Source organism: Primulina eburnea, chromosome 4 (assembly GCF_022965805.1).
Source record: "Primulina eburnea isolate SZY01 chromosome 4, ASM2296580v1, whole genome shotgun sequence".
NCBI lineage: Eukaryota > Viridiplantae > Streptophyta > Magnoliopsida > Lamiales > Gesneriaceae > Primulina > Primulina eburnea.
Genome location: NC_133104.1, coordinates 43,617,087 through 43,641,741, shown reverse-complemented (window position 1 = coordinate 43,641,741; position 24,655 = coordinate 43,617,087). Strand labels below are relative to the sequence as shown.

The window sequence follows — 24,655 nt, the reverse complement described above, 5'->3', positions numbered from 1 at the left end:
TACATGGAGGTGGGCCCGGATCACTCATGTGGAGTGATCCGGACTGTTCATTGCCTGTGCTGGCAATGCCTGCACAGATAGGGTGAAACAATCCCTAGAAGCGGACAAGAACCAGTAGAACCGGCCAATCTTGGAATTACTTTAATTTTCTTTATTACTTTTGGATTAAGGCACCGCCATTTAATTTCATTTTTTTTTTTCAAAATGTTTTTAGCAAGAGCAGGCCCCACAAGCCGTACAAATAAGACCAAAATCGCATTTCATGGTTTTTTTTAGAAGAACAAACAAAATGTAAAGATATCACTGCTTCAAATTAATTCCATTTTATGCAAACGAGATATTAAATTTCCAACTTTATAAAAAAACAACATTTCATGTTAGACTAATCAGGAAGGTGCCATGTATATCAAATTATAACTGTTTACTGATTCAATATATATCATACAAGATTTTCTCTCTCATAAAATTACGAAAATTTTGCTTAAAACATACTCTCACACTCTCAATAGGTTTGTATCACGCGTCCGTTCATATGAAAATGATTAAAAATCAATATTTTGTTATCTATAAATTGAAAGTATGTTAGTTGTCACATATCGGTTGGATAAAATCTTAAAGAGTTGAATTTATGGACTTAGATAATCCTTCCCCTATTGAGCTGGCTTTTGGGGATGAATTAAGTTTCACTCCCAATCTTGACATGGTATCAGATGATTTTTTTTCCACAGTTAGATGAGTATATAGGTCGGTGGATATGCTCTTGAGTGATTTCGAGTGATTTTACATGTATATTGCATCTGTTTTTTTTTTTTTTTTTGCATGATCATGGCGAATCTGACTTCAACCTTCAGCTTCAACGATTAGTTGTATTTGCATCCTCTGATGCTTCAGGTACGTCTTTGGTTGTCGATCCGTTGATTGGATATGATAATTATTGAATTTGGAACAAAGCAATGAAAATTGCACCTCAAGCTAGGAATAAACTTGGATTCATCAATGACACTTGTAGAAAACCAACTGCGAATTCTCCAACATTGTATCAATGGGAGAGATGTAATACATTTGTATTGTCTTAGATTTATTCTTCGGTTTCTAAAGAGATCTTCTGCAGACTTGTCTACGCGGATGATGCATCAAGTGTTTGGGAAGATCTCAAGGAACGGTTTGACAAAGTTTGTGGTTCTCGAATTTATGCAATTGATCGTGACATTGTTCGATTATCACAAGGATCAGTCACCATTTCAGTATATTTCTCGAAGCTCAAGAAGTCATGAGATGAGCTAACTTCGTTGGTGACTTCTCCATCTTGTGATTATCCTAACTCCAGAGTATATGTTGAACACAACTAACAACAACACTTGATTCAGTTTCTCATGGGTCTTAATGACAGTTATAACTCAATTCGAAGTCAGATCCTCTTGATGAATCCACTCTCTTATGTGAGTCAAGCCTACCACTTGTATGTCAAGAAAAAGCACATCGAAGTGTGCTAGTCTTCCAACCCATCACAGATGCTCCCACAACGACATTTTATTCTTCATCCTCCAACCATTCAGATCCAGTCAAGTGTGATAACTGCTCTGTACCAGGACATACAGAGGAAAATTGTTTTCGTTTGATTGGTTACCCTCCAGGGCACAGTTCATTCAAAACAAAAATTTTAAGCCCACTTCGAGGAATATAAAAGCCTTTACCCACAATTCTGTCAGTGATACATCTGCCACTACTACTAAATCACAACTTTACCCACACCCAATGTGCAAAAGTTATGAGACTCATTGAGAATTCAAATATAAATTCTCCACCATTGGCAAACTTAGCAAGTATGGTCACTAGTTTGTAGTACATTTCGGTTGCTAATGAACGTATATTGGATAGTAGTGTAAATACTCATATTTCAGGTGCCTCTATTGGGCTTCAAAACCTTCAACCATGTCTCTCTTTCACTGTATCAGTTAATCAACCAAATGGTAATTATACCCCATCCTTTCTAATGGCTCTATTTAGCTGTCATCATTTTGTGCATTGACTAAATTGCTCTATGTCTTTGATTTTAACTTTAATCTTCTGTACATTTCCCAATTCACCAAAGACGACCAATTTCGTGTTGTGTTCTATCCATCATTTTGTTTATTTCAGGAAGTCTTGACTGCGAGGATAATGAAGATTGGTAGACTTAAAGATGACTTGTATTACTTTGCAAGTTCATCATCTCTTGCAGCTCCCAAGCATTCGATAAATAATTCATCATGTACTTTACTTACTCTTGAATCAAAACGTTTAGTTACTCGTAATGTTTCTTCTCAATTGAATAGTAACATTGATATTTGGCATAAAAGATTTTGTCATATGTCGGTTGCTCGTTTATAATTTTTTCCCTTCATTTCACAAAACAAATTCAGACAACACTGTTATATATGTCACATTGTCAAAAAAACTCAAGCTGCCTTTTCTTCTGTCGAGAGACATGCATCCTGTCATGTTTTCATCTTGTCCACATAGACATATGTGGTTCATATCTTACAACCATTCATGAAGGTTTTAAGTATTTTTTGATCATTGTTGATTATTTTTCGAGGTTTAAGTATGTGTTTTTGATGCACCTAATCTTATACTCCTCGAATCAAAAAAAAACTTTCTTTAATTTTGTTTCAACTCATTTCAAACACAAATCCAGACCATTAGGTCAGACGATGACTCTGAATTTTTTACCACCGAGTATAATGTCTTTTTCATAATTATCTTAAATTCATATTGCATGATTTGTATACATATTAACATGGTATCAGAACTCAAGTTCTACTATTATGTGTTAAACTAATCATAATTAGGTCACTCGTTTTGCCCATAGTTAGATCATTTGTAAATTTTACGTTGTGTTAGTTATACCACATCGGTTGAATAAATTTAATGTGAGTTATATATATAATTAAACAATCTTTTTTCTTAAGCTAAGAATCGAGTTATATCTAAATTTCAATGTTATCAAAATACATAATAATATTGAATGAAGGAAACCATCAATTATTTAATTTATTAATTGCAGTAGTAGCTGGAACCGATGGTATTTCTTAGAAAAGAGACTTGGTCGTGCTTACGTTGCGAAAATAGGGGTCTGGCTTATGTAAGCAAACATGTACGTGGGATATAGAAGAAAAAGTTCAATCAACCTACCACGGTTTATTCCATCATACTATATGGACATTCGATAACCAAAATTTACTCATGTATATATAGGACTTTTTTTTTTTTAAATTGTATGTGCGGTAAGATCTTATCCATTGAATTTCAAATTTTGGATCGAAATCTCAATTGAAATTAAACAATTTATTTTCTTTGTGGTTAAATTTTCACCAAAATTTCCAGCAGCATATCCAAAATTTCTTTATAAAGATTTCTGTAAATTAAATACAAATTTTAAAATATATGGACACGTACATTTTAACTATATCGCACTTTATGCTATGCTAGATTACAATTAAATTTGCTTGTCTTGAAAAGTTGCATAAATCGAAAAAAAAATTAATACACAATTTCCAATATATATTTTTAAGTAAAATTCAACCCAAAAATAATTTAATTAATTATTATTTTTTATTTTGAAACTTTCAATAGCTACTTTTAATATTTTATAAATATTACGTTAATCAAATAAATCATATGTAAATATTTACCTTCTTATCTTTTTATAAGAGCTTATTATGCTTTGTGATTTAAGCTTATAGTTTGGAATAAATATTAAATAATTTAATTATTGTTCCAAAACCTTATAAATAATTTAATTATTGAATTAACTTAGAGTGGACTTGATTGGAGACCTGTGACGACTTACGTGCCTTTTTAAGCGAGGGAATCAGAGAAACAACAAACGAAGCGAAATCGATCACGGTGATCATGAATCCGACCAAAATAACGCCGGAGACTTGGGGAAACTTTGGATCGGCGGTCCTAACGTTTGTCTTTTTCTGGGACCTGATCCGAAGATACTGTCCCCCGGAGCTCCGGCAGTTCTTCGAGAGAAGTAGCCGCAGAATCTCTGGATTCTTTAATCCTACCATTCAAATTTCCATCCACGAATACATAGGCAGCCATATGAAACCTCACGAAGCCTACGGCATAGTTGAGGCCTATCTTAGTATCAGTTCATCCAAAGATGCTAAAAACCTCAAAGCAGAGATGGCTAAAGAGAATGAAACTGAGCTAGTTTTAAGCATGGATGAAAATGAGAAAACTACTGATGAGTTTAATGGAGTTCAAGTGGTGTGGATTTTGGGTAAAGTTCCGAGTCCTCCACAGACAACCTCTTTTCCTTACTACCGGGAGCCGGAGAAGAGATATTACAAGCTTAAATTCCACAGACGATACAAGAAATTGATAACCGAGTCGTATTTGGAGCATGTCATCAAGACAGGAAAGGATCGTATCCAAGCAAGAAGCAGGCAGAGGAGGCTGTACACAAATGGCCATAGTAAGTCGTATTGGAGTCATATTGCGTTCGAGCATCCGGCTACGTTTGAGACTCTTGCGATGGAGAAGGAGAAAAAGGAGGATATCATCGAGGATCTTTTGAGTTTTACCAAGAGTAGAGATTTCTATAAAAGGATCGGGAAGGCCTGGAAAAGGGGTTATTTACTGTATGGCCCGCCTGGAACTGGGAAATCAACGATGATTGCTGCGATGGCGAATTTCCTGGATTACGACGTTTACGATTTTGAGCTTACATCAGTGAAAAATAACACTGAGCTGAGAAAGCTTCTGGCGGAGACGACGAGTAGGTCTATCATAGTGATCGAAGATATAGACTGCTCGCTGGATTTAACAGGCGAAAGGAAGAAGAAAATGGAGAAATCTGGTGAAACAGATACCGAAATAACCAAGAAACCGAGTTCTCGTAGAGACAGAGAAGCTGAGAGTGGCAGCCAAGTCACCCTATCCGGGCTGCTGAACTTTATAGATGGACTGTGGTCATCCTGTGCAGGGGAGAGACTAATCGTGTTCACAACCAACCATGTAGAGAAGCTTGATCCGGCTCTCACAAGACGGGGTCGAATGGACAAGCATATCGAGTTTTCCTACTGTAAATTCGAGGGATTCAAGGTTCTTGCAAAGAATTACCTGAATCTCGAAGAGCATCCAGTGTTCGGATCCATTCAGGAGTTGATGGAGAAGGTTAAGATCACGCCGGCGGATGTCGCCGAGATTCTGATGCCAAAGTCTGCAAAGGAAGGCCCGGAGGAATGCCTTCAAAGTCTGATTCACGCTCTCGAAGAACTACAGGCAAAAGAGACCAACAATGTAGCTGCCGCAGCTGCACGAGAGAATCATGAAGAACTTGTCATAGAGTTGAGTAGAATGGATTCCCAAGGATCAAGAAACTAGAAATAAGTCTGAAAATCCATCATGTTTTATTTCAATGTCCAACTATTAAGAAATTATTGAGTTATTGGTAAGTTTGGAATATCTTTTTTTGATAAATCCATATCCATTTCTTGATACAGTGTGGAAAATAAATGATTTATTATTTTTCACAGAAGGCATACGACCAATATCATATAAAAAAATTATCAATTTTTTTATTATTTGTATCTGTAATAATGCGCATCACCTGTAAAGACCATGTTTGTTGTTAAATGTATATATCGCATCACGTACGAAATTTATATATGTATGCATGTATATAAAACAATACACTCCCCGGCCAATTACTTCGGATACACAAGTATAAAATCTTCAATATTAATAATTTATATAATTTAATTTTATACGTTTCAGAACTATCGAAGGTATTTTCCAACAACATAGTCTCTATATATAACATAAAATCCTCATTTTACACTGTACATACGAAATATCATTGGGAGCAAGTAACTAATGCGCACGTGACAACTGCAAATAAATCTAACTTCGAACGTGTAAGATTATCATACTCAAAAGCTTCCAATGTTACACTTTCATGCATGCTCACAGGACTTACTCATTCGCTCCAGTGTGTCACATTGTTCCTTATTCTGCTAGCCAAAATTTACAACAAGCGAACATAAAAATGAGATAAAAGCCATTAATACCATATATCGACCTTGGAGCACATCTCCTTTCGAACGAGGGGGAGAAGTGGAATCTGGAGACTCCATGATTTCCTTGGCGCAAGTGTATTCGCAACGACTTGGGCGAACAATCCTGTAAACCCCGCTATTAGTCAGGAGATAGACGTCCTTATCATTATCTTCCCCGAACGAAAAGATGTAACTCAGAGCAAGAATTGGACTGTTTGGAGCAAAAGTGCAGCTTATAGGAGAGTCAGTTGGCACAAGTGAAAGAGATCTTGCTGCTGCTGAAGTTTCCACTGTTTATTGGATTTTCAAATCCTGTCCATATAGAACTTGCATACAGATCTGCATATAAATACCTGCAAAGAAAACATAGTGAAAAGGATGTGCCTCGCATAGTATACATGACTTTGTGACATTTGCTGTAATACTACTACATGTGGAGTGATTCATCGGGACTTAATTGTATATAGTAGAATATGTAACAAAGGATCTTGTGGGAGGTTGCAATCGAACCTTCCGTTGATACATGGATCGGTCATGGACCGATAAAAATAGCCCCCTGTTATTGATGCTGAGCCTTGGTTTGAGTTGATTTCAGAGTGATTATATCCCATAACAGGAAAGATTGGCGTTATTGCATCGACTGAAGTATTCCCAACCGGCGACTTGGGGGGTACACCGGTGAAAGGGCCTTCATAGTTGCGCCACCCATAGTTTCCATCCTTGGTGATCAAATCTACCTCTTCATATAGATCCTATTGCATGATTAATAACATTTAAACCCCTATGCCATTCCCAAAAGATAAATAGTAAATGAGCTATCATGAAATTTGAAATTTTCGAAGGAAACCATGCAATATACCTGCCCTACATCTGCACATACAAAATAAGAAGGCCTTAAGGAATCAAAACTGCAGCGCCAAGGATTTCGAAGTCCTAACGCCCATATTTCTTTTTCGAGTTCTTTATCTTCGACAAACGGGTTGTCATTTGGGATTGCATAGTTTCCCCACAAACCAAGCTGATTAACAACAGCTGCACCTGAAAATCAGAGGATAAGATAAAATAATTTGATGATAAATGCAATTTCATTATTATATTCAAATTTCTACTAGAACAACTTCTGATTAAGGATCGCCAAATGATAAAAGCTTCTATCATGCTATAGATTGAGATTCTAAATCCACTTTGAACTAAAAAGATATAGCATATGAGCAGTCACAAAAATGACAAAATATAACATGGCATGGCGTATGAAATAGTAACTTACTCGGTATGTTATCAACATCGAACCTCAATATCTTTCCAAGCAAAGATTTCTTGTTTTGTGCAAAATTAAGTGGATCTCCAGTACCCCCTCCATCTCCCATCATGAAGTACAAATATCCATCTTTAGGTCCAAAAAGAATTTGTCCCCCATGGTGTGAAGTAAAAGGAAGTCCCATAGTGAAAATCCTTCTGATTTCTAAAGGGCTGGCACTTTTTGCCTGATAAAAAACACAAGATTTCTTAATAAAAATTCAAAATAAAAATGTGTACATGTAAAGAATCTTGAGTTAAGATTTGTACCGAGGATGGCTGAGATGCGGTACCATTGACGGAATACTCAGCAATAACACTCTGATACTGGCAAGGCTGCGCTCCACTGTCGCTCACTAGTTTTGAAGGATCACAATTCACATCCGAGTTACATGCACATCTTCCTGCACATTTCGTATTCGTTGACTTATCACAGTTAAACGAGGCAAAGAGACGCCCGTTTTCTACAAACTTTGGATGAAATGCTAGACCAAGCATTCCTAACTGTGTATCAAAATGAACTTCATCCGTCAAGTCGAGAAACAGAGATTCTTGATTGATTTGTATCGTTTCACCCGAGCCCTGTTGAGGTATTGTCGCTAACCAGATCTTGCCTTGCTGGTTCGAGAAAAAGGCACGATTTGAGCCATCAGGATGAGCAACCATGTTTAGGTAAGATTCATTTGCAATTTTTTCTAGGCACATACCATTGGGAGGCGTGGGAGTTTCTACACTGGTCAAATTAACTGGTTTGCCATCAAAACATACCGAATTATCATCGGATGATCCACCAAATGCATCACAAAAATCAGTTTGCGATTGCCAGTTATCAGTCAGCTTTGTAATGTTTGAGCTGGTCGGTGCTCCAACTCGACCTTGCAGTCCAGTTGCGAAGGGTGAATCAAACATGGATATGTTTTGACAAGTATTCCATACTTGTGAACAAAAGTTGACAGTTTCTTGCTTAGATTGTGGTGAACTGGGTGAGATAGTGGAGTTGCACAAAACCGGAACTTGTCTAGGGATGTCGTCGATCCCAAAGAGTTGTGCTGAAAATGGATCACACCTCTGTAAATGACAGATAGCGAACATTCAAATTACGATTCTATCATCTTCAGACTATAGCAGATACTACAAAACTCTATACAAATGGGTATTTTGTTAAGATATAGAATGAATAAAATTTCAGAATCTACAATTTGGTACGAAATTAAAACTCGATAAGTTCTCACCGCACAAAGGATAGATTTGAGAAGGGGAGCACATGAAGAATCTGAAATGTTCATAGATTCAAATTGCTGCTTCAACAGCAAATCTTGAGCCGAGTTGCAGCATGTGGATCCATTGTAAGCACAAAAATCCAGACTTGAGTTTGAAGTAAAGGGTGCTCCTGCAATACCATAACAATTAAAATGTAAACTTCAACACTACATCGTTCAAGATTTAATGAAACAGTTGAAACTCGGAACTAATTAAAACCTACTTGAATCAGTACACAAAGGGAGAGCAAAACAAAGATCAAGAAACTGCAGCAGCATCAAGAAGCAGATTGAAGTCAAGAAATGAATGCTTCCCATGATGCCAAACACGATCAGAATGACAACAACAAGACCTTGTTTTAAATGGGAAAATCGATTACAGAAGATAGACAAATTCCCATCTTTGACAGAAGAAAATGATGACTGGGCCGACCAAATCAAGATTTTGTTGTCAACCCAAAAAGGATTTCTTACTTTCAGACATATTGAAACTCAAAAATTCATCCAAATTCTTCGAAGTTTTTATAGTTGAAATCTATTCAAAGTAGAACAGAAGCTTAAATAGATAGATTAGTCTACTTTTCGAGAGGCAAATAGCATTCAATATACAACAATATCATTATAATAAGAACACAATAAGAAAATAAATAAATAAAGTCTTTTTAAAATAAGAAAATAATAGGCCAGTTTACCAACTTTTAGAGATACGATGCATCAATATATTTCTTTCTTTAATTTTTTGGTCATTTTCTACGCTTACTTGGGGAATTTGACGTTCCCGATGAACACGTACACGAAAGTCAAAAGAGTTGACTTCTGACATACAATTTTAACGAAAAAACACTTGAATTAACTAATTTTGATATCATGATCTGTTTTAATAATTATATATATTCATAAAAAACTTTAATGCAACTTATATGTATTTTATTGAGTTTGAGACACCTAGAGTAACTAATTTTGGTATCATGATCTGTTTTAATAATTATATATATTAATAAAATGTTAAAATTTTAATGCAACTTATATATACTTCAGCGGATAGAGTCGTTGCTTCTTGGAGTTTAGGTTATATGTTCAATTTTTATTGAACTCATTTTTTTATTCTTTTATTTTTCAATTTATTTTTACTTTATATATCAAAATTACAGTGTCGTCTCTTATTATTTTTTATAATTATATTTTGATCATCATTTAAATATAAATCAAATGAATTATAAAAAATATTATACAAGTACGTAACGCGTGGGTCGATGTACTAGTATAATATATATTGGTGTGGTCGATGGAAATTACACTTGTCTGCTTACACATTAAATAAGTAATTAAACAATATCATTTTATTGCTAATTATAACTTGGTTAAGAACATGTATTATCTCACTCGATCGACGATTTACAGTTGCATTACTTTGTCACACTTGCATACATATAATTTTTATATTTTTGAAAATATATTGTTTTTGCTTACAAATAAAAATACAACAACAATATAAATAACTTAAAGTATATGTATGAAATAAGATATGAGATCAATTTTAGATTAAAAAAAAAATGTTAGAATCAAATTCTAATATTTTTTAGTTGTGGGTTGGCCCCATGTGAGCGTTGCATCAATTAAATTTTTCATGAGCAATCATGCGTCATGCATGACGCCATCTAAATCATTAATATATATATATCACACAGCAAAGATCTAGTAAGACATGATTAATGAAAAAAGTCCAAGAAAATAAATAAAAAATTTATTACTTAAATTTCATATGTTCAATCAAAACTTTTATTTACTTCCGTTTTTTTAGTCAAAATCAATAATTAAAAGGAATGATCAACAAATATGAGTTGATCTATGTTTCACTAATTTATATTCATAAGACAGTAAATTCGATTCATATATATCATAAAAATTAATATTTTTTCATTAGTTGAGTCAGGTCAAAAACTCGTCTTACACAATTGACAGGTGAGACGGTCAAAAAAATTTATAATCTAGTGTAGACTTCACTGTACTAGTGGGTTCTTGCCAAAATTCTGTCTGGACCAACTACTTTCTTAACAAAACAAGTTGAAAATCTATATTTTAATTTTCTTTGTATAATTTGTCTGGTCTGAAAAAAAGGATAAATGTTTTTCATTGTGAATGGACAAATTTGCACACAAGTAGTTTATACATGAGAACATGTGTGGGCCGTCGTGGAAAAACAGCGGGGTGCCATTTGTTAGACTGGGCCAATAAGATGGGCCTGTAAGAAAGTTGATGAAAGAATGAATGGATTTGAACCCACCAATTCATAGTGAGATAAAAGCCCAAAATACCCTAATTTTATTTTTATTTTATTTTTTTTAAAAATAAGAATGGCATTACACTAACACTATCATTGATTCATATCAATTTGAACTATACACATTAATTTGTAAAGAACACAACATAAATATTTATTTTTGTACTCACTCAGAATTAAAATCAAATTCAAAATTATTCTTGATTTCTTTTTATCGCTAATAAAACGAACCGTATGATTTTGGTCGAAACCGATGATAAATTGGAAAGAGGAAAAAAAATTGGTTATCTCAAGAATAAAAATTGAATCATTTTAGAAATATGATATAAATTTTTCGAAGTAAAATATATATGAATTTCAATAATATAAAGATGGAGAGCATAACCAAAGCTATGATGAATTTGGTTAAGAGCGGGTCTCATGTGAGACCGTCTCACGGATACTAATTTGTGAGACGGGTCAACCCTACCCATATTCACAATAAAAAGTAATACTCTTAATATAAAAAATTATACTTTTATATAGATAACCCAAATATGAGATCTGTCTCACAAATTCGACCAATAAAACCGTCTCACATAAATTTTTTACTTTGGTTAATCATGAAATTGGTCGCTTTGTTATTGTTTTTGTTTTTTGAACGGACGAAATTGGTTGCTTAATAATTGCATTTCCCATCTCTTGGCCCACAACTAATAAAGGGCGAACGAGCAAGGTGGAGTCTTGCGATCATATTGTTCAAAATGACTAAAATACCCTCTCTCTTTTTTCTTTTTTTTTTTTAAAAAAAACATAAATCCCTTTTACATGATAGAGAGCACATATGATATAGGTGCCTTCTCATATAATACTCGCTACTAATTATTTCAAGTATTATTACTATAGAATTCTATATCACGAATAGCCGCGAACATCAGCTCAGAAAAATGAACCAATTTAGTGGATCTAACTCGTTCAGATGATCAAAATCGATTAATAAAACGGTCAATTTACAATCCGTCACAATCCATCGTTTAATACTGATAGAGAGACATATGAGCCAAACACAACCAATTTAGACTGATCTATAACATCAATAAATTTTTTGTCAACTATAAAAAAATACACTTATTTTCTTTGAGTTGTTTTAACTAAAATTAAAATAAGGTAAAATGTTTTAAAAAAATAATTCGGTAATTTCATTTTGAAGTTAGTGGGCACCGATGTAGTGCCACTTGGCGATCCCTTCTCCACGCGAGAACGAACGTGATTAATATAATTTGATTCATTTTCATACAAACTGGGAAGCTAAGCTAATGGACGCCGCCATCAACAAATGGGCAGCGGTGGTGGCCAGCATTTGGATTCAGTGCAGCTGCGGTGCATCCTATGCTTTCGGAATCTACTCTCCTCTCCTCAAATCGAGTCAAGGCTACGACCAATCAACGCTCGACACCATCTCCGTCTTTAAGGACATCGGTGCCAACGTCGGAGTCCTCTCCGGGGTTCTGTACTCCGCCGTCAACCGTCCTGGGCAACGATCTCGCTTCCGCGGGCCGTGGATGGTCCACGCTGCCGGCGCGATACAGTGCTTCGCGGGGTACTTCTTCATATGGCTCGCCGTCACCGGAGCTATTCCCCGGCCGCAGGTTCCCTTCATGTACCTGTTCATGTTCCTCGCCGCACATGCTCAGACGTTCTTCAACACTGCGAACGTTGTGACTGCTGTACAGAATTTTCCCAATTACAGCGGGACGATTGTCGGTATTATGAAGGTTGATTTTCTATTTTCTTTAAATTTAGCAATCTTCTTTGAAGTTTTGATTAGCTTGGAAAGCAGATGTTAAAAAAAAAAAACCAAAATTGAACCGAAATGCTATTTACCGATATAAGCAGGATATAACCTGAATCAAGTATCGAATAAAATGCATAAACAAACCTAAATGATGTTGTTTTTATTTTTCATTAATTTTTGGCTTTTGAAGTCCAACCAGATAGGAAAAAAATGGGGGAAGAATAATTGAAAGATGAAAGGAATCAGATAATGATGGGTACACAATATTTTTTATTTGATGATCATTATATGTTACAATTGGATTAAAATGTATCAAATTTGGCTACTGTGCATGGTCAACCTGGATAATTTAATTGAGTTTGAACTCTGCATGGTGCTTAGATTATCCATACCACGATGCCCGTTTCAGATTACTTATTGACTCTATTCTATTTTACATTTCAGTTGTAGATGAATGACTAAGGTGTATGGAATATTTCTGAATTTATATTAATCACTCGTGTTATTTATGCATATAATAAACATACAACGAATCACCAGTTGGATTAAAGATATGGACTGAAACCCCCACCATACTTTTAATGAGTTTTGTCCTTTGATTTTCTGAAAATCTTTTGTTCATACTATTTTGAAGCTTTCTCGGTTAAAACCTTTTAAAATTACTCTTGGCATAAATCTTGAATTAAAAATTTCTTCTGAAAATATAAAGAACAGTAGCACTCTTTTGGGTATTTGTCATTTTCATTGGTCCAGGGGCATATGTTTTTAACTATCAAATTTGCGCCGAGTTTTTTAAATGAACATCACTACCTAGCCCCAAAACTTTTACTCCACTTGCAGATTAACATGCTAAAGAAAACGTGATGCATTTGCAATTAGTACTGCTTTTGAAGTGGTATCAACTGCCTCAAAGAGTATGCTTTTTTAACTGTGTAATCTGCCAGGTGAGTTTGTGAGTATGATTTGCTATGCAAATTCTTGTGTCAAAAAAATAAAGCTTGATTGGGACAATGATGAAAAGTGGGTGTCTTTTAATTAATGCATTTTTTAGTATTTGTGTTGCTCCTTTTCCCCTTCATCCTGTGTTTGAAACGGTTGCTGTAGGTTGTTTACTATCATTGTACATGATGTTTATGTTTTTCCATGATGCATCACAGAATAATGATAAATTTTCTTGTCAGATTGAGCGTGTGATTTGATGCCGATGATACAATGGACAAAATGTTGTGTTTCTGAACGTATCACTTTCCTAACCAATAAATTGTAAATATGCTTGAGACTAAGATTGAATAACCACAAGTTGATCTATGATTCGTCTTGGCTGCATTGTTTACTATTTGTACTGATGTACAACTTGGAATGCCTCAAAATGGCCTCCTTGAACATGAAACATTTGTTTATTTTATTATCCCTACTGAATTTGATTGTTTCTCAAGCGAACCATTTTGCTTGGCAGGGTTTTCTTGGTATAAGTGGAGCGGTGCTCATACAATTCTATCAGACGTTATTTAAAGGGGAACCGAGCACTTTCTTGTTGATGCTTGCACTGTTACCAACTCTTCTTTCCCTTTTGCTCATGTGCTTTGTCAGAGTCCATCACGCACAATCTAAGGATGAGAAGGGATACTTGAATGGTTTCTCGTTGATTTCTCTGATTGTTGCAGCATATATTATGTTCTTGATTATTGTGGACATCATGTTTTCTCTGTCTCAATGGATGCGCTCTTTGACCTTAGCTGTTCTCTTCATCATACTCTCTTCACCTCTTTATATTCTGGTTAAAGCTCATGAAGATGCTTCAGTACCAACTCTTTGTTCATCAACAACCCCGTTACTGAATGACCCTGAGTCTATAGAACCAGCAGAAAAACCCACAGAAATTCAAAACACCAGAGTCCAACTTACGGTTACAACCTCTAAGGATAGTTTGAATTTTGGCGAAGAACTAAATCCAATACAAGCGATGCAAACTCTGAACTTTTGGTTATTGTTCATCGCAATGATGTGTGGCATGGGTTCGGGATTAGCAACAATAAACAATATGAGCCAAATCGGAGAGTCCCTTGGCTACACGGAAGAAGAGAGGAGTGCATTGGTTTCTTTGTGGAGCATATGGAATTTTCTGGGCCGTTTTGGTGCTGGATATGTGTCCGATATTTTCATGCACAGAAGAGGTTGGGCAAGACCGTTGTTCATGACTCTTACTCTGGCCACCATGACTGCAGGCCACTTAATTATCGGGTCCGGTTTTCCGGGAAATTTATACATCGGTTCTGTATTAGTTGGCATTTGTTACGGTTCACAATGGTCCCTGATGCCCACCATTACTTGTGAGATATTTGGCATTCAGCATATGGGGACTATATTCAACACCATTGCTATCGCTAGTCCTCTTGGATCATATGTACTTTCCGTGAGAATTATTGGGTACTTATACGACAGAGAAGGCTCAAGAACAGGGCAGCATATGTGCAGTGGTACTCATTGTTTCATGCTTTCATTTTTCATATTGGCGTGTGTTAGTTTCTTTGGGTTTTTAGTGGCATCGTGTCTGCTTATAAAAACAAGGGGAATCTATGCTCGGATTGCACGTGAGCGACATGTAGTATGCGAGAACTAAGCTCGACGTGTTTTGTGGGAGCATGAAGGCTAGTTCTTGTTTCCATACTCTGTGATTCAAAGACATGGTCTCTTGAACAAATTTATAGATGGGTGCATAAATTTAAAACTGGTTCATAACTCATTATGGTTGTTACGACCACTGGTGAGAGGATGCTTAACGATGTGACCTAATCCAAGATGCAGATGGGTTGTTCTAGTTACCAGTCTAGGATTTAGAGCGTGTTTTTATCAAATTGGAATGATAGATATCGAAATTTTCTGATTTTCAAGTATTATTTAATTCATACAAGTATATAATTCGTTGTATGCAACAAATTTTCTCTTGATGTTAAATGTTATTTTCAAATGCCAACATGAAATACTTGCATGTCCTCCCATACCACAGACAATGTCGTTCTAATAGTGAATATATTTATTTTAAAAAAGGGGTATAAAAAGACTTGATTTATCTGCAAATAATATAATTTTCTCAGGTTCATGGTGGCTACAATCAAATCAAAGTTCCTTCCTGGTAAGATCGAAATTCGAATCCTATTCAAAAATTACAACAAATGCATCCTTCAAGTAACCCAATCAATGTCATTACTTAATTATCGCTCGATGATGATGGCCTTTTGTCCGAGAGCTGAAAGCATAGAACTGCGATTTTTTAAAAGATTTGAGTAACTATAATTGACCGAAATTAAACAAAGACACCTACATACCTGAATGAAAGAAATTAAGAACTGATGGAGAAAGTTCAGTAGGGGGAAGGGGTAGTGTTGCAAACGACGCAAGCAAGTAGAAGTATAGCAGAAGAAGCACCATCTTCTTCAGCATTGAAACAGCTTCTCTTGAACTTGGTGGCTCTTTCCTTTATTGCAATGAACATTAAATATCTGTTTTGAGCGCCTATCGTCTCTTCCTTTCATCATTTCTTGCTTCCTCTCTTTCATGTCTAGGCTCTAGCTCCTCCTCTTACAACAAATTGTATGTGATAAAATCAAGAAACTATGCATGTGTGTCTGAGTGCATGCATGTCTTCTATATATATAGCCTTGTAAGCAATGAATACTGAATATCCTGTCACTTCGAGGACCATACAATGCACTTTGTTTTTTTGTTGTTTTTGTCTTTAAATTGGAAGTAGAGCAGTAAAACACATGTTAGGTCCATTACGTCGATCTGTCCCATCGTATAAAATAAGTGGATTGAGTTGACAATATCTCAGTCAGTCGATAGTCTCTCGGGATTTTTATTAATAGTCCTGAAAGCGTAGGCATGTGCAAAGCCATGTGAGCATGTTACACCCATAATGCGTAGTGTGTACCATCCATCTTCATTTTTCTTCTTCTGCATAATCATGTTCTTATCTCAATATTGTATTCCATTATAAAAGTATCGAAATTAAAATTTGGTACAAAATGATTTGTGATATGTCTTAGATATTAATTAATTTGGAACATTCATTCTCTATTTTTAACTTCAGTATTTAAAAAGTCACAGCATATGGATATAACAAAAGAATATTTTGGTTGTAACATTGAATTTAAGTAAAAAAATTACACGCACCAATAATTGTGTAAGGTCATCGAAATTGTTATAATTAGTATTTGTAGGAATTGAAAGAGACGAGGGGGTGGGAGATGCATGAACCCATAATTCTGGGCATAAAGGGCTCATGTCTTCACAAAATGGGGTGTTTGCGATTCTAACAACATGACATGCGCCGATGCATTGATACCACGACAAAACACAACCTAGGATCCTTTTGGGTGTGCGCTAAATTTGCTTGCTAGCTGGCTCCATCATTGGTCTTGCGTTTTTGTCGTCAGATCCAAAAAATTGTTATCCACCAAACACGAGGTACCATTATTACATCTTAAAAGATTCATGTTTTTTTAAGAGAGTTAATCTCCTTAACTTGACTTATTAGCTTTGAATAAAAAATGGAGGAATCTGGTTTGCTGATGACCGTTTCTACTTGCTTCCTTGTTAAATATCCTTCATTTTCTTTTTAAGTTAACCATTTTCTATATATGTAGCCAACCAAGTATACAGAAGTATTTTATACGTATTGTGCTAATTATGCACAACAAACATTGCGTTATTACGACATGAAACGAACAAAAGTAACAAGGACATATGGACGATGCTTGCAGACTCCTGTTAACACAGTTTTGGGTTACGAGTTTAAAATCACACTAGTCTAAATTTCCAACTACAGCAGGCAACAAGGTCATTCACTGGCGGTTGCCATGCAGCTTAATACTCCCTTGGCTGCTTCCCAGTGTGCCTCGCCAACTCCATCTACAAAAAAGTGAATGACAGAACACTTGTGGGAGAATTATGTAAACAAGAGTAGATTGCACAAATTAGATTGGGGGATTTTGATTCCATTTGAAGGAAGGATTTGAAATGATTACATATTAAGATGAAGTTGAAATACACCATGATGATCCAAAAAATAACTAAGCGAATTTAAAATCCATTGTTAAGTGCAATTACTCAAACAAAATGATGACTTTTGTTTATGGATTTGAAATCCTTATCTTCAAATACATCAATTCAAATGCAGCTTAATGTGCTTAAGACTTTGAAACAAGTTCAGCAAAACTCAAACTGCTCTTTTATACTGCTAGAGTCTAGACAATTATACAGCAATAATTCCAAATATTCGAGAAATTTGACAATAGTCAATAGATATCCAGGGTCATTTTAATTCACATCAAATTTAGGATTATAAAATGCAATTAATATTTCATTCCTTCAAATTATTACCAGCATAGCTTCTAGAGTTATCGCAGATAGTAACAGTAAACTTTAGACATATTGCATTCAGGCTCTGCTACCCAAATATATATTGCAGACATCATGTAATCTAACAATACCTCAAATTCATTCTTCAGATGATCAAGCTCCTTATCCAGATCATTGATACCCTGATTATATGCTTGCATGGGAGAAGATTGGCTCGTTGTGTGGATCTACAGATATTAACATGGCAAGCAGTCAGAGACATTCAGTAACCTTGAAACCCAGAGAACAATGATGACAAGCATATAAACAAATTAGATGATAAGAAACAAAAATCAAGCAAAGGTTGAAACATTAACCTCAATAACAATTATGAAAGTTGCAAAACACAATATAATAATTAATTCATCAATTAAAGAAAATTCTTAGTTAAGTTGCATGTAAACATCTGAGCTTGTTAAAATGGTCCTGCCTTAACAACAAATGCCAAGGTTTGTCAACTGGAGAGGGAGTAGCGGATATTTTAGTAAAACAATAGGCATATGTACAAGAACCAACACGATGACGATACTTTTTCTCAAGGGTGACCAAGTAGAATCAACTTTACGAAGACGATAACTGTGTTTATTGTTTACAAGATGTTTGCAAGAAGAAGACTACTTAAAGCTTGAATCAAGATTGAAGCACAAACCAACTTGATCCATAATGTGAAAATGACTGCTAGAATTAGTTTCCCGTAAATACTGATATCTCAAGTAAAACTATGGGGGATTGCTCGAATTGAAATTTAAAACACTGCATCCAATAGGACTTATCTACAAGTAACCATTAAATTGTAATCTAAATCAATTCACATTAATCGGAGTAGGAAATTTGCGAATAGTGAATACACACCTCCCTAATGTCCTATTTACAGGGCCAGGGCAAGACTAAATAACATGATTTACCATTATTGCCTCATAATTGGGTCCAATACCAGATACCACTCATAAATCACTTCCTTCTACAATGATCACAAGAACAACGAATAGAAAACTAAACCCAAAACAACGTAAGCACATACCCTAACAATGATTTTGTACTGGAGGGGATGAGGCAACTTGTAGCCAGCAAAGAGCACATTTTCATCCCTGTGCAGCTGCCTGAGTTGTATCTCGCACGAAAAACCAGGGCCTTCAAACTAGGGTTTTGAGTAAAGCTGAACAAATATTTAATTACAGAAAGGGGCCAAATTCCATTACATGCGGAGGATGTTTCCAATGGTGTGGTCCTCTCGCTCGATGGTAAATGATGCTGCATTGATGATTTTGGTGTCCCTTTCGTACGAAACCCTTTTCAAAATTCGGAGAAAAAAAAAGTCATAAAATTCAGCAAGGCAACGCATAAATCAAGTGTGACTATCAAGAGAAAAACGAAACTTGTGATTCAATCAGAGGTAGACAGTAGATTACTTGGCAACGCCTTCAGGAACGACAAAGCGCTCGTAACGATCAGGAGCATTCATGGTTTATTACCCTTAGCTGCAAGGACTTCCAATGGAGATTCACTTTTATATGATTGCCACCACGGTTGAGGATAATTTCCAGACCCTAGATTATCTCACGTGAATCACATGAGGAAACTATTAATTTATAGAGAAGTTTTCAGAAATACGTCTTTCTAAATAATCTCATCAGAAAATTTTTGTTTCAAAAGACGTCCAATTTTCCATTATCTCATAATCTAAATAAGAATAAAGTGACAAGAATTTAACTTGAGGAAATACTTTTCCCAATTCGCACACTATTAAATAACATGAAATCACGTAATGCACCAACCCCGTGATTTAAATCGGTTTAATACAATGAAACCGTAATCTCTAATAACCTGAATGTAAGCCTTAACATTAAAGCTTATTTCATTTTTTCAGGACTTGTAAAAGAACTAAAACCCAAATTTACTAAACCCATTTCTCGACATCCTAATGTTTGATTCTCAAATTACTACCGCATCCTACATCCCAAAACAAAGGCACAAATTAAGTTTTTTTTTAAAAAATATAACTCAAGGTTCAGAAAGTGAATTGCTTTCTTCAATTCCTCGATTCCCATAAGTTATTCTGCTCCAAAATCACAAAACATGTTATTTGCACCCAACAACAAGAAACTAAAATTTGGAACTTTGGGGTCCCGGTAAGGGCGAACGAATTTGAGAAGAGGGATTTAAAGGTTTAATCAATGTGAAAAAGTTTTTGGCAAATGGGATCTGGTTGGTTTAATAATGCAAGCTCAAGTTTTATACTTACACTAAAGATTTTCAGAATGAAGAAAAATGAAACAGATTCGAACATACCTCGATTTTTTTTCTCGAAGGTGGTGTTGGTAAAGAAACTAGTACCACTATGCGTGAGCGAGGCTCGAGAGAGGATAGAGGACGGAGAAGAAGATTGGGCCTAATTTAGGCCATTATAGGGTTATAACTCTATTGGGCCAAGAAAAATTATAGATGGGCCTTCTGATCTAGCTAGTCAAGCACAATAAGCAATAATGTTTACCCAAATCAATTTATTAGTAAGCTAAGCCATCAAACCCAAAGAGTAGACAGACATTAGCAGATTATCTTTGCTTCCTTCCATGTTTAGCTTAAATTTTACACAAATTAAACTTATAAATCATTATATTATTCATACATATGAATCATATATAATCTATCACGAATTGAACAACGTTTGACTATATAATCAAAGAGTATGTTTCTTGCGAAACGGTCTCACAAATCTTTATCTGTCACTACTTTACTTTAGAGGTATTTTCCAAAATTTATTTGATAAAAAAAATCAAACTATTATTTTAAACATCAGAAATTAATTCACAAAAAATCATTTGACCTAGTATATTACGTAGATGAGTTATAATAAAACATTGGTCTTAAATTGAAGATATTAGAAACAAATTTGGTGAAAATAAAGAAATATACATTCTTCGCTAGCCTTCAATTGGATTTTACTAATATATAAAAATTATAATTCCTTTGGCAAGAAATGTTGATAATGTCCCTTCATTCAATCCGCCTCTTGCAATCCCCCTACAAGAATGGACCCAACGAACAATCCTACACCCCCAACCGCGAGCGCCCCAGCGATCAACACTTGCGTCGCCACGAGAGCCACCGAGTCGTCCGGGATGACGACGACCGCCGCGACGGCCGCCAACAGCAAGGGCAGAGCCGCGGAGGCGAGGATAGAAGGCGAGGTGTCTGCCACCTTCTCCAGTAGGCTGAGCAGTCCCAGGTCCTCCGCCTTGGACAGAAGCCCGAGCTTCTCTATGGAGGAGAGGGTGACTCCGAACTCCTCCGCTTTGGAAAGCAAGCCCGCTTTCTCTACATTGCTCAGCACCTTTCGCTTCTCGATCTTCTTGAAAACGTCCACTTCCAGTTCCTCGCTGCCCTCGTAGAATAACCCGGGCCCGTACCAATCCTTTTTCCACCCGGAATCATACTTGTTCACCTGATATTGAATTCGTTTATAATACATTTGTGTCGCAAAAGAAATTTGACTTTATGAATGTGTTGAAATTTGCCTATTTCTAATCCATTTTCGAACATAAAGTCCAACCACTCGAGAAAGAGTCATCAACAAGCTAAGAGATTTAATGGATAAAAAGTCAGCAGAGATTACAATAAAATACCTTTTGTTTGGAAGACATAGCTAAAAATCTTGGGGCGGAATGAGGGGATGAGATGCGTCGATTGGGCGACAATGAATTATCCAGGTAATTGGTAGTGGCACTGGCCGCCGCCATCGCCATTGATCAGTTCTCAGAAATAAAAGAAATTCAATCATTTGTGAGGACACTAAATTGTATAGCTTTGGCAAGGGAAATCTTCCAGCTAGACGAATCCCACCAATCACATTGCTGCATGCTTATCCTATCTAGCTGCTGAATATTGTGCGAAATTCCTTATTTGTCATCCGTTTTCTTTGCGCACTTTAGAGCTAACTTAACTTGAATATATTACGTTGTAATAAAATATGGTACCTAAAAATGTTTATTCCCTTCAAAAAATAAGATTCAAGCATCACTAATCAGTCTTTTTAGGAGCAAGTATTGTGTGTATTTACAATATTTTATCCGACAACTTCGTCCGAAGTCTTAATCATTGATAGTTTTTTTGGCTTCTGACATGACATAGTGTAAATATGTAGCGCTGACATGTATAGTTTCATATCTAATGACATGAAAAAAAAAGACTAAATTTGTCAAAAATCGAAAAGTATATAATTTGGAAGGAAACGAAATGACAGAAACATTTCACACAGAGGAGGCAAAACGTACCCTTTTTTTTCACATGCATGAATTTTTTAACAAAAGATTTATAGTGGGAAATCAACATGAAGCTTCCCTTGGTTGCTAATTTAATTACAAGAGTAGGTCAACAATTCATGTGTTAGTCCAATTTCACGCCATAACTGACTCCAAGTAAAATAATCTTTTAGTCTCGACGAATGGATTCTGCCGCATTTATAATTTTCATGCACCGAATTAATTTATACAAAAAAAAAAATATTATATTCTATTTTACCAAAAGTGATCATACCCTTGTAAGTCAATATGTGTAGGAGATACGGAACCCAAAAGGCATACGTGCACATTAGCAATACCATATCGAACCATAAATTCGTGTTGAGTGTGTAAAATAATAATAATAAATAAATAAATAAATCATGATCAAAATTATTAATAAATCGAGTTGATTTATAAAATTTTATTATAGTTTTTATTTAGTATTTGGATAACGATACTACAATTATACTAAGTATATAATTTGCAGAGATAATATGTGAATTTTTAAAGTGAGTTAGATGGATATTATGTATCCATCTTTTTATCCACATTTTTATCTAATCTAATATCATGTTTGGTGCACCATATTATTTATACATATACCAATCATGTATTTTACATCAATCATTTATCTCACATCAATCAAATAATTGAATTGATTATTACTCTTAGGGTGTGTTTGGTTGAGTGGATTAAATAAGGATAGATTAATAGTCCAATATTTATCGTTAAAATTTTAAGTTGTTTTAATAATCATTTTGACCCGGTTTAAGATCCAATTTTATTAATCAAATAGTTATTCATAAAATTGGATCTTAAACCGGGTCAAAATAATTATTAAAACAACTTAAAATTTTAACGATAAATATTGGACTATTAATCTATCCTTATTTAATCAACTCAACCAAACACACCCTTAATGAATAATATTATAAATATTTTATTAATATTTTCAAAAAAACAAAACGATACTATCACATTATCTCAAATTTAATCAAATTAATCAGTTAAGTCAAACATTATATTAACTATCATTTTTATATATTTAATTATTAAAAAATATTATTTATCTTTACATTATTTGTCTCATTCTACGAACTAAATGATACATTGTTGTAACATGTAACTATATACTGCAGTTACTCGTAATATTTGCACACACATTAATTATGTTCAAAAAACAGAAAATAATAAAATTCTAAACAATTAGAACATGAATTAGTAATTTTGCGTTTAATATATGTGGAATGGATTGTTTACATGATATTCCATATTGATGGACTAAGAATATTCACATCTTTTAAAATCGAAGAATAGTATTATAAAAAAAATTTGAAACGTAAAAAAGAAATTAATTCCAAGTTTAATTAGCCAATCCAGACTCTGTAGGAAGAAACTGCAGCATTAATTTCTAACAAAAACATTTCATTCGCAGAAAAAGTTTGACTTGAGGACGCTTTCTTTTTTCCCATAATGATTTGTTTTAGATCCTTTTTCCCATAATTTAATTGTAAAACATTTTTTTATTATATTTTATGATTGATTGGCGCTCTCCTCTTGAAATAAAAAATCCACAGGTAAAATAGTCAGTTTCAGTGGGCAATTATTCATTTAGTGACCCAATTCTTTTCTTATTCTATATTTGGGAAAACAAACTAACTTGCAATCTATTACTGTAATATAACATATGTGTGTGTACTTGTGGAACGAGGTTTCCATTTTTTTATGAAGTTCAATTTATATTTTATCTCTAAATTATGGTTGCATGTCATACAAAAATATTATATTTTAAAGAAACCACGATTTTCTATCAGATATATATATATCCAAATAAGTTATATTTTGTTAAATATATATATTATGTACCATCAATTTTTTTTGCAAATTTTACACTATTAAAACATATCATAAAGGCAAAAATTTGTGTGAGACAGTCTCACGAGTCGTATTTTGTGAAACGGATATCTTATTTGGATCATCCATGAAAAAGTATTACTTTTTATCATGAATATCGGTAGGGTTGACTCGTCTCACAGATAAAGATTCGTGAGACCGTGTCACAAAAGACCTATTCAATCTTAAAATTTTGATATTCTGACTTTATCTCCAATTAATAAAAATATAATCAAAATTGAACAGCGAAATTTCGTGTCAACACAATGAAAATGTGTCTTAAACAGTAAGAAAAAAACATGTCAGTTGTATCCAACTTTAAGAAAAAAAACAGTATTACATTCCTTTCAAAAATAATAATAATAGTACTAATATTATACAAGTAGTTACGTATCAAACTTTAAGAAAAAACAAGAAGA

General features: G+C 34.6%; 4 protein-coding genes and 1 pseudogene across 6 annotated transcripts; 2 read left to right on the top strand and 3 right to left on the bottom strand.

The window, feature by feature from the left end:
- Positions 1-3,791: 3,791 nt before the first annotated feature.
- On the top strand, positions 3,792-5,522 carry LOC140829336 (AAA-ATPase At3g28580-like). Its single transcript, XM_073192446.1, has one exon. The coding sequence runs from the start codon at positions 3,895-3,897 to the stop codon at positions 5,377-5,379; it is 1,485 nt and encodes a 494-aa protein (XP_073048547.1). The 5' UTR covers positions 3,792-3,894; the 3' UTR covers positions 5,380-5,522.
- A 202-nt stretch (positions 5,523-5,724) lies between these two features.
- On the bottom strand, positions 5,725-9,201 carry LOC140829335 (HIPL1 protein-like; annotated as a pseudogene).
- Positions 9,202-12,108: 2,907 nt separating this feature from the next.
- Positions 12,109-15,300, top strand: LOC140829334 (protein NUCLEAR FUSION DEFECTIVE 4-like). Of its 2 annotated transcripts, none has more exons than XM_073192444.1 (2): positions 12,109-12,643; positions 14,120-15,300. In XM_073192444.1, exons 1-2 carry the CDS (start codon positions 12,185-12,187, stop codon positions 15,281-15,283), a joined length of 1,623 nt encoding a protein of 540 aa, XP_073048545.1. In that variant the 5' UTR covers positions 12,109-12,184; the 3' UTR covers positions 15,284-15,300. The 2 variants fall into 2 exon arrangements, with proteins under 2 accessions (XP_073048545.1, XP_073048546.1); XM_073192445.1 differs by lacking the exon at positions 12,109-12,643 and adding an exon at positions 12,685-13,607.
- Positions 15,301-17,320: 2,020 nt separating this feature from the next.
- On the bottom strand, positions 17,321-20,789 carry LOC140829333 (DNA-directed RNA polymerases II, IV and V subunit 11-like). 2 transcript variants are annotated; one of them, XM_073192443.1, is made up of 6 exons: positions 20,353-20,789; positions 19,473-19,610; positions 19,263-19,352; positions 19,085-19,163; positions 18,156-18,251; positions 17,321-17,574 (listed from the first exon to the last, which is right to left on the bottom strand). In XM_073192443.1, exons 2-6 carry the CDS (start codon positions 19,523-19,525, stop codon positions 17,530-17,532), a joined length of 363 nt encoding a protein of 120 aa, XP_073048544.1. In that variant the 5' UTR covers positions 19,526-19,610; positions 20,353-20,789; the 3' UTR covers positions 17,321-17,529. The 2 variants fall into 2 exon arrangements, with proteins under 2 accessions (XP_073048544.1, XP_073048543.1); XM_073192442.1 differs by having other exon boundaries at positions 19,473-20,789.
- A 119-nt stretch (positions 20,790-20,908) lies between these two features.
- Positions 20,909-21,851, bottom strand: LOC140829332 (uncharacterized). Its single transcript, XM_073192441.1, has 2 exons — positions 21,687-21,851; positions 20,909-21,505 (listed from the first exon to the last, which is right to left on the bottom strand). Exons 1-2 carry the CDS (start codon positions 21,804-21,806, stop codon positions 21,062-21,064), a joined length of 564 nt encoding a protein of 187 aa, XP_073048542.1. The 5' UTR covers positions 21,807-21,851; the 3' UTR covers positions 20,909-21,061.
- Positions 21,852-24,655: the final 2,804 nt, after the last annotated feature.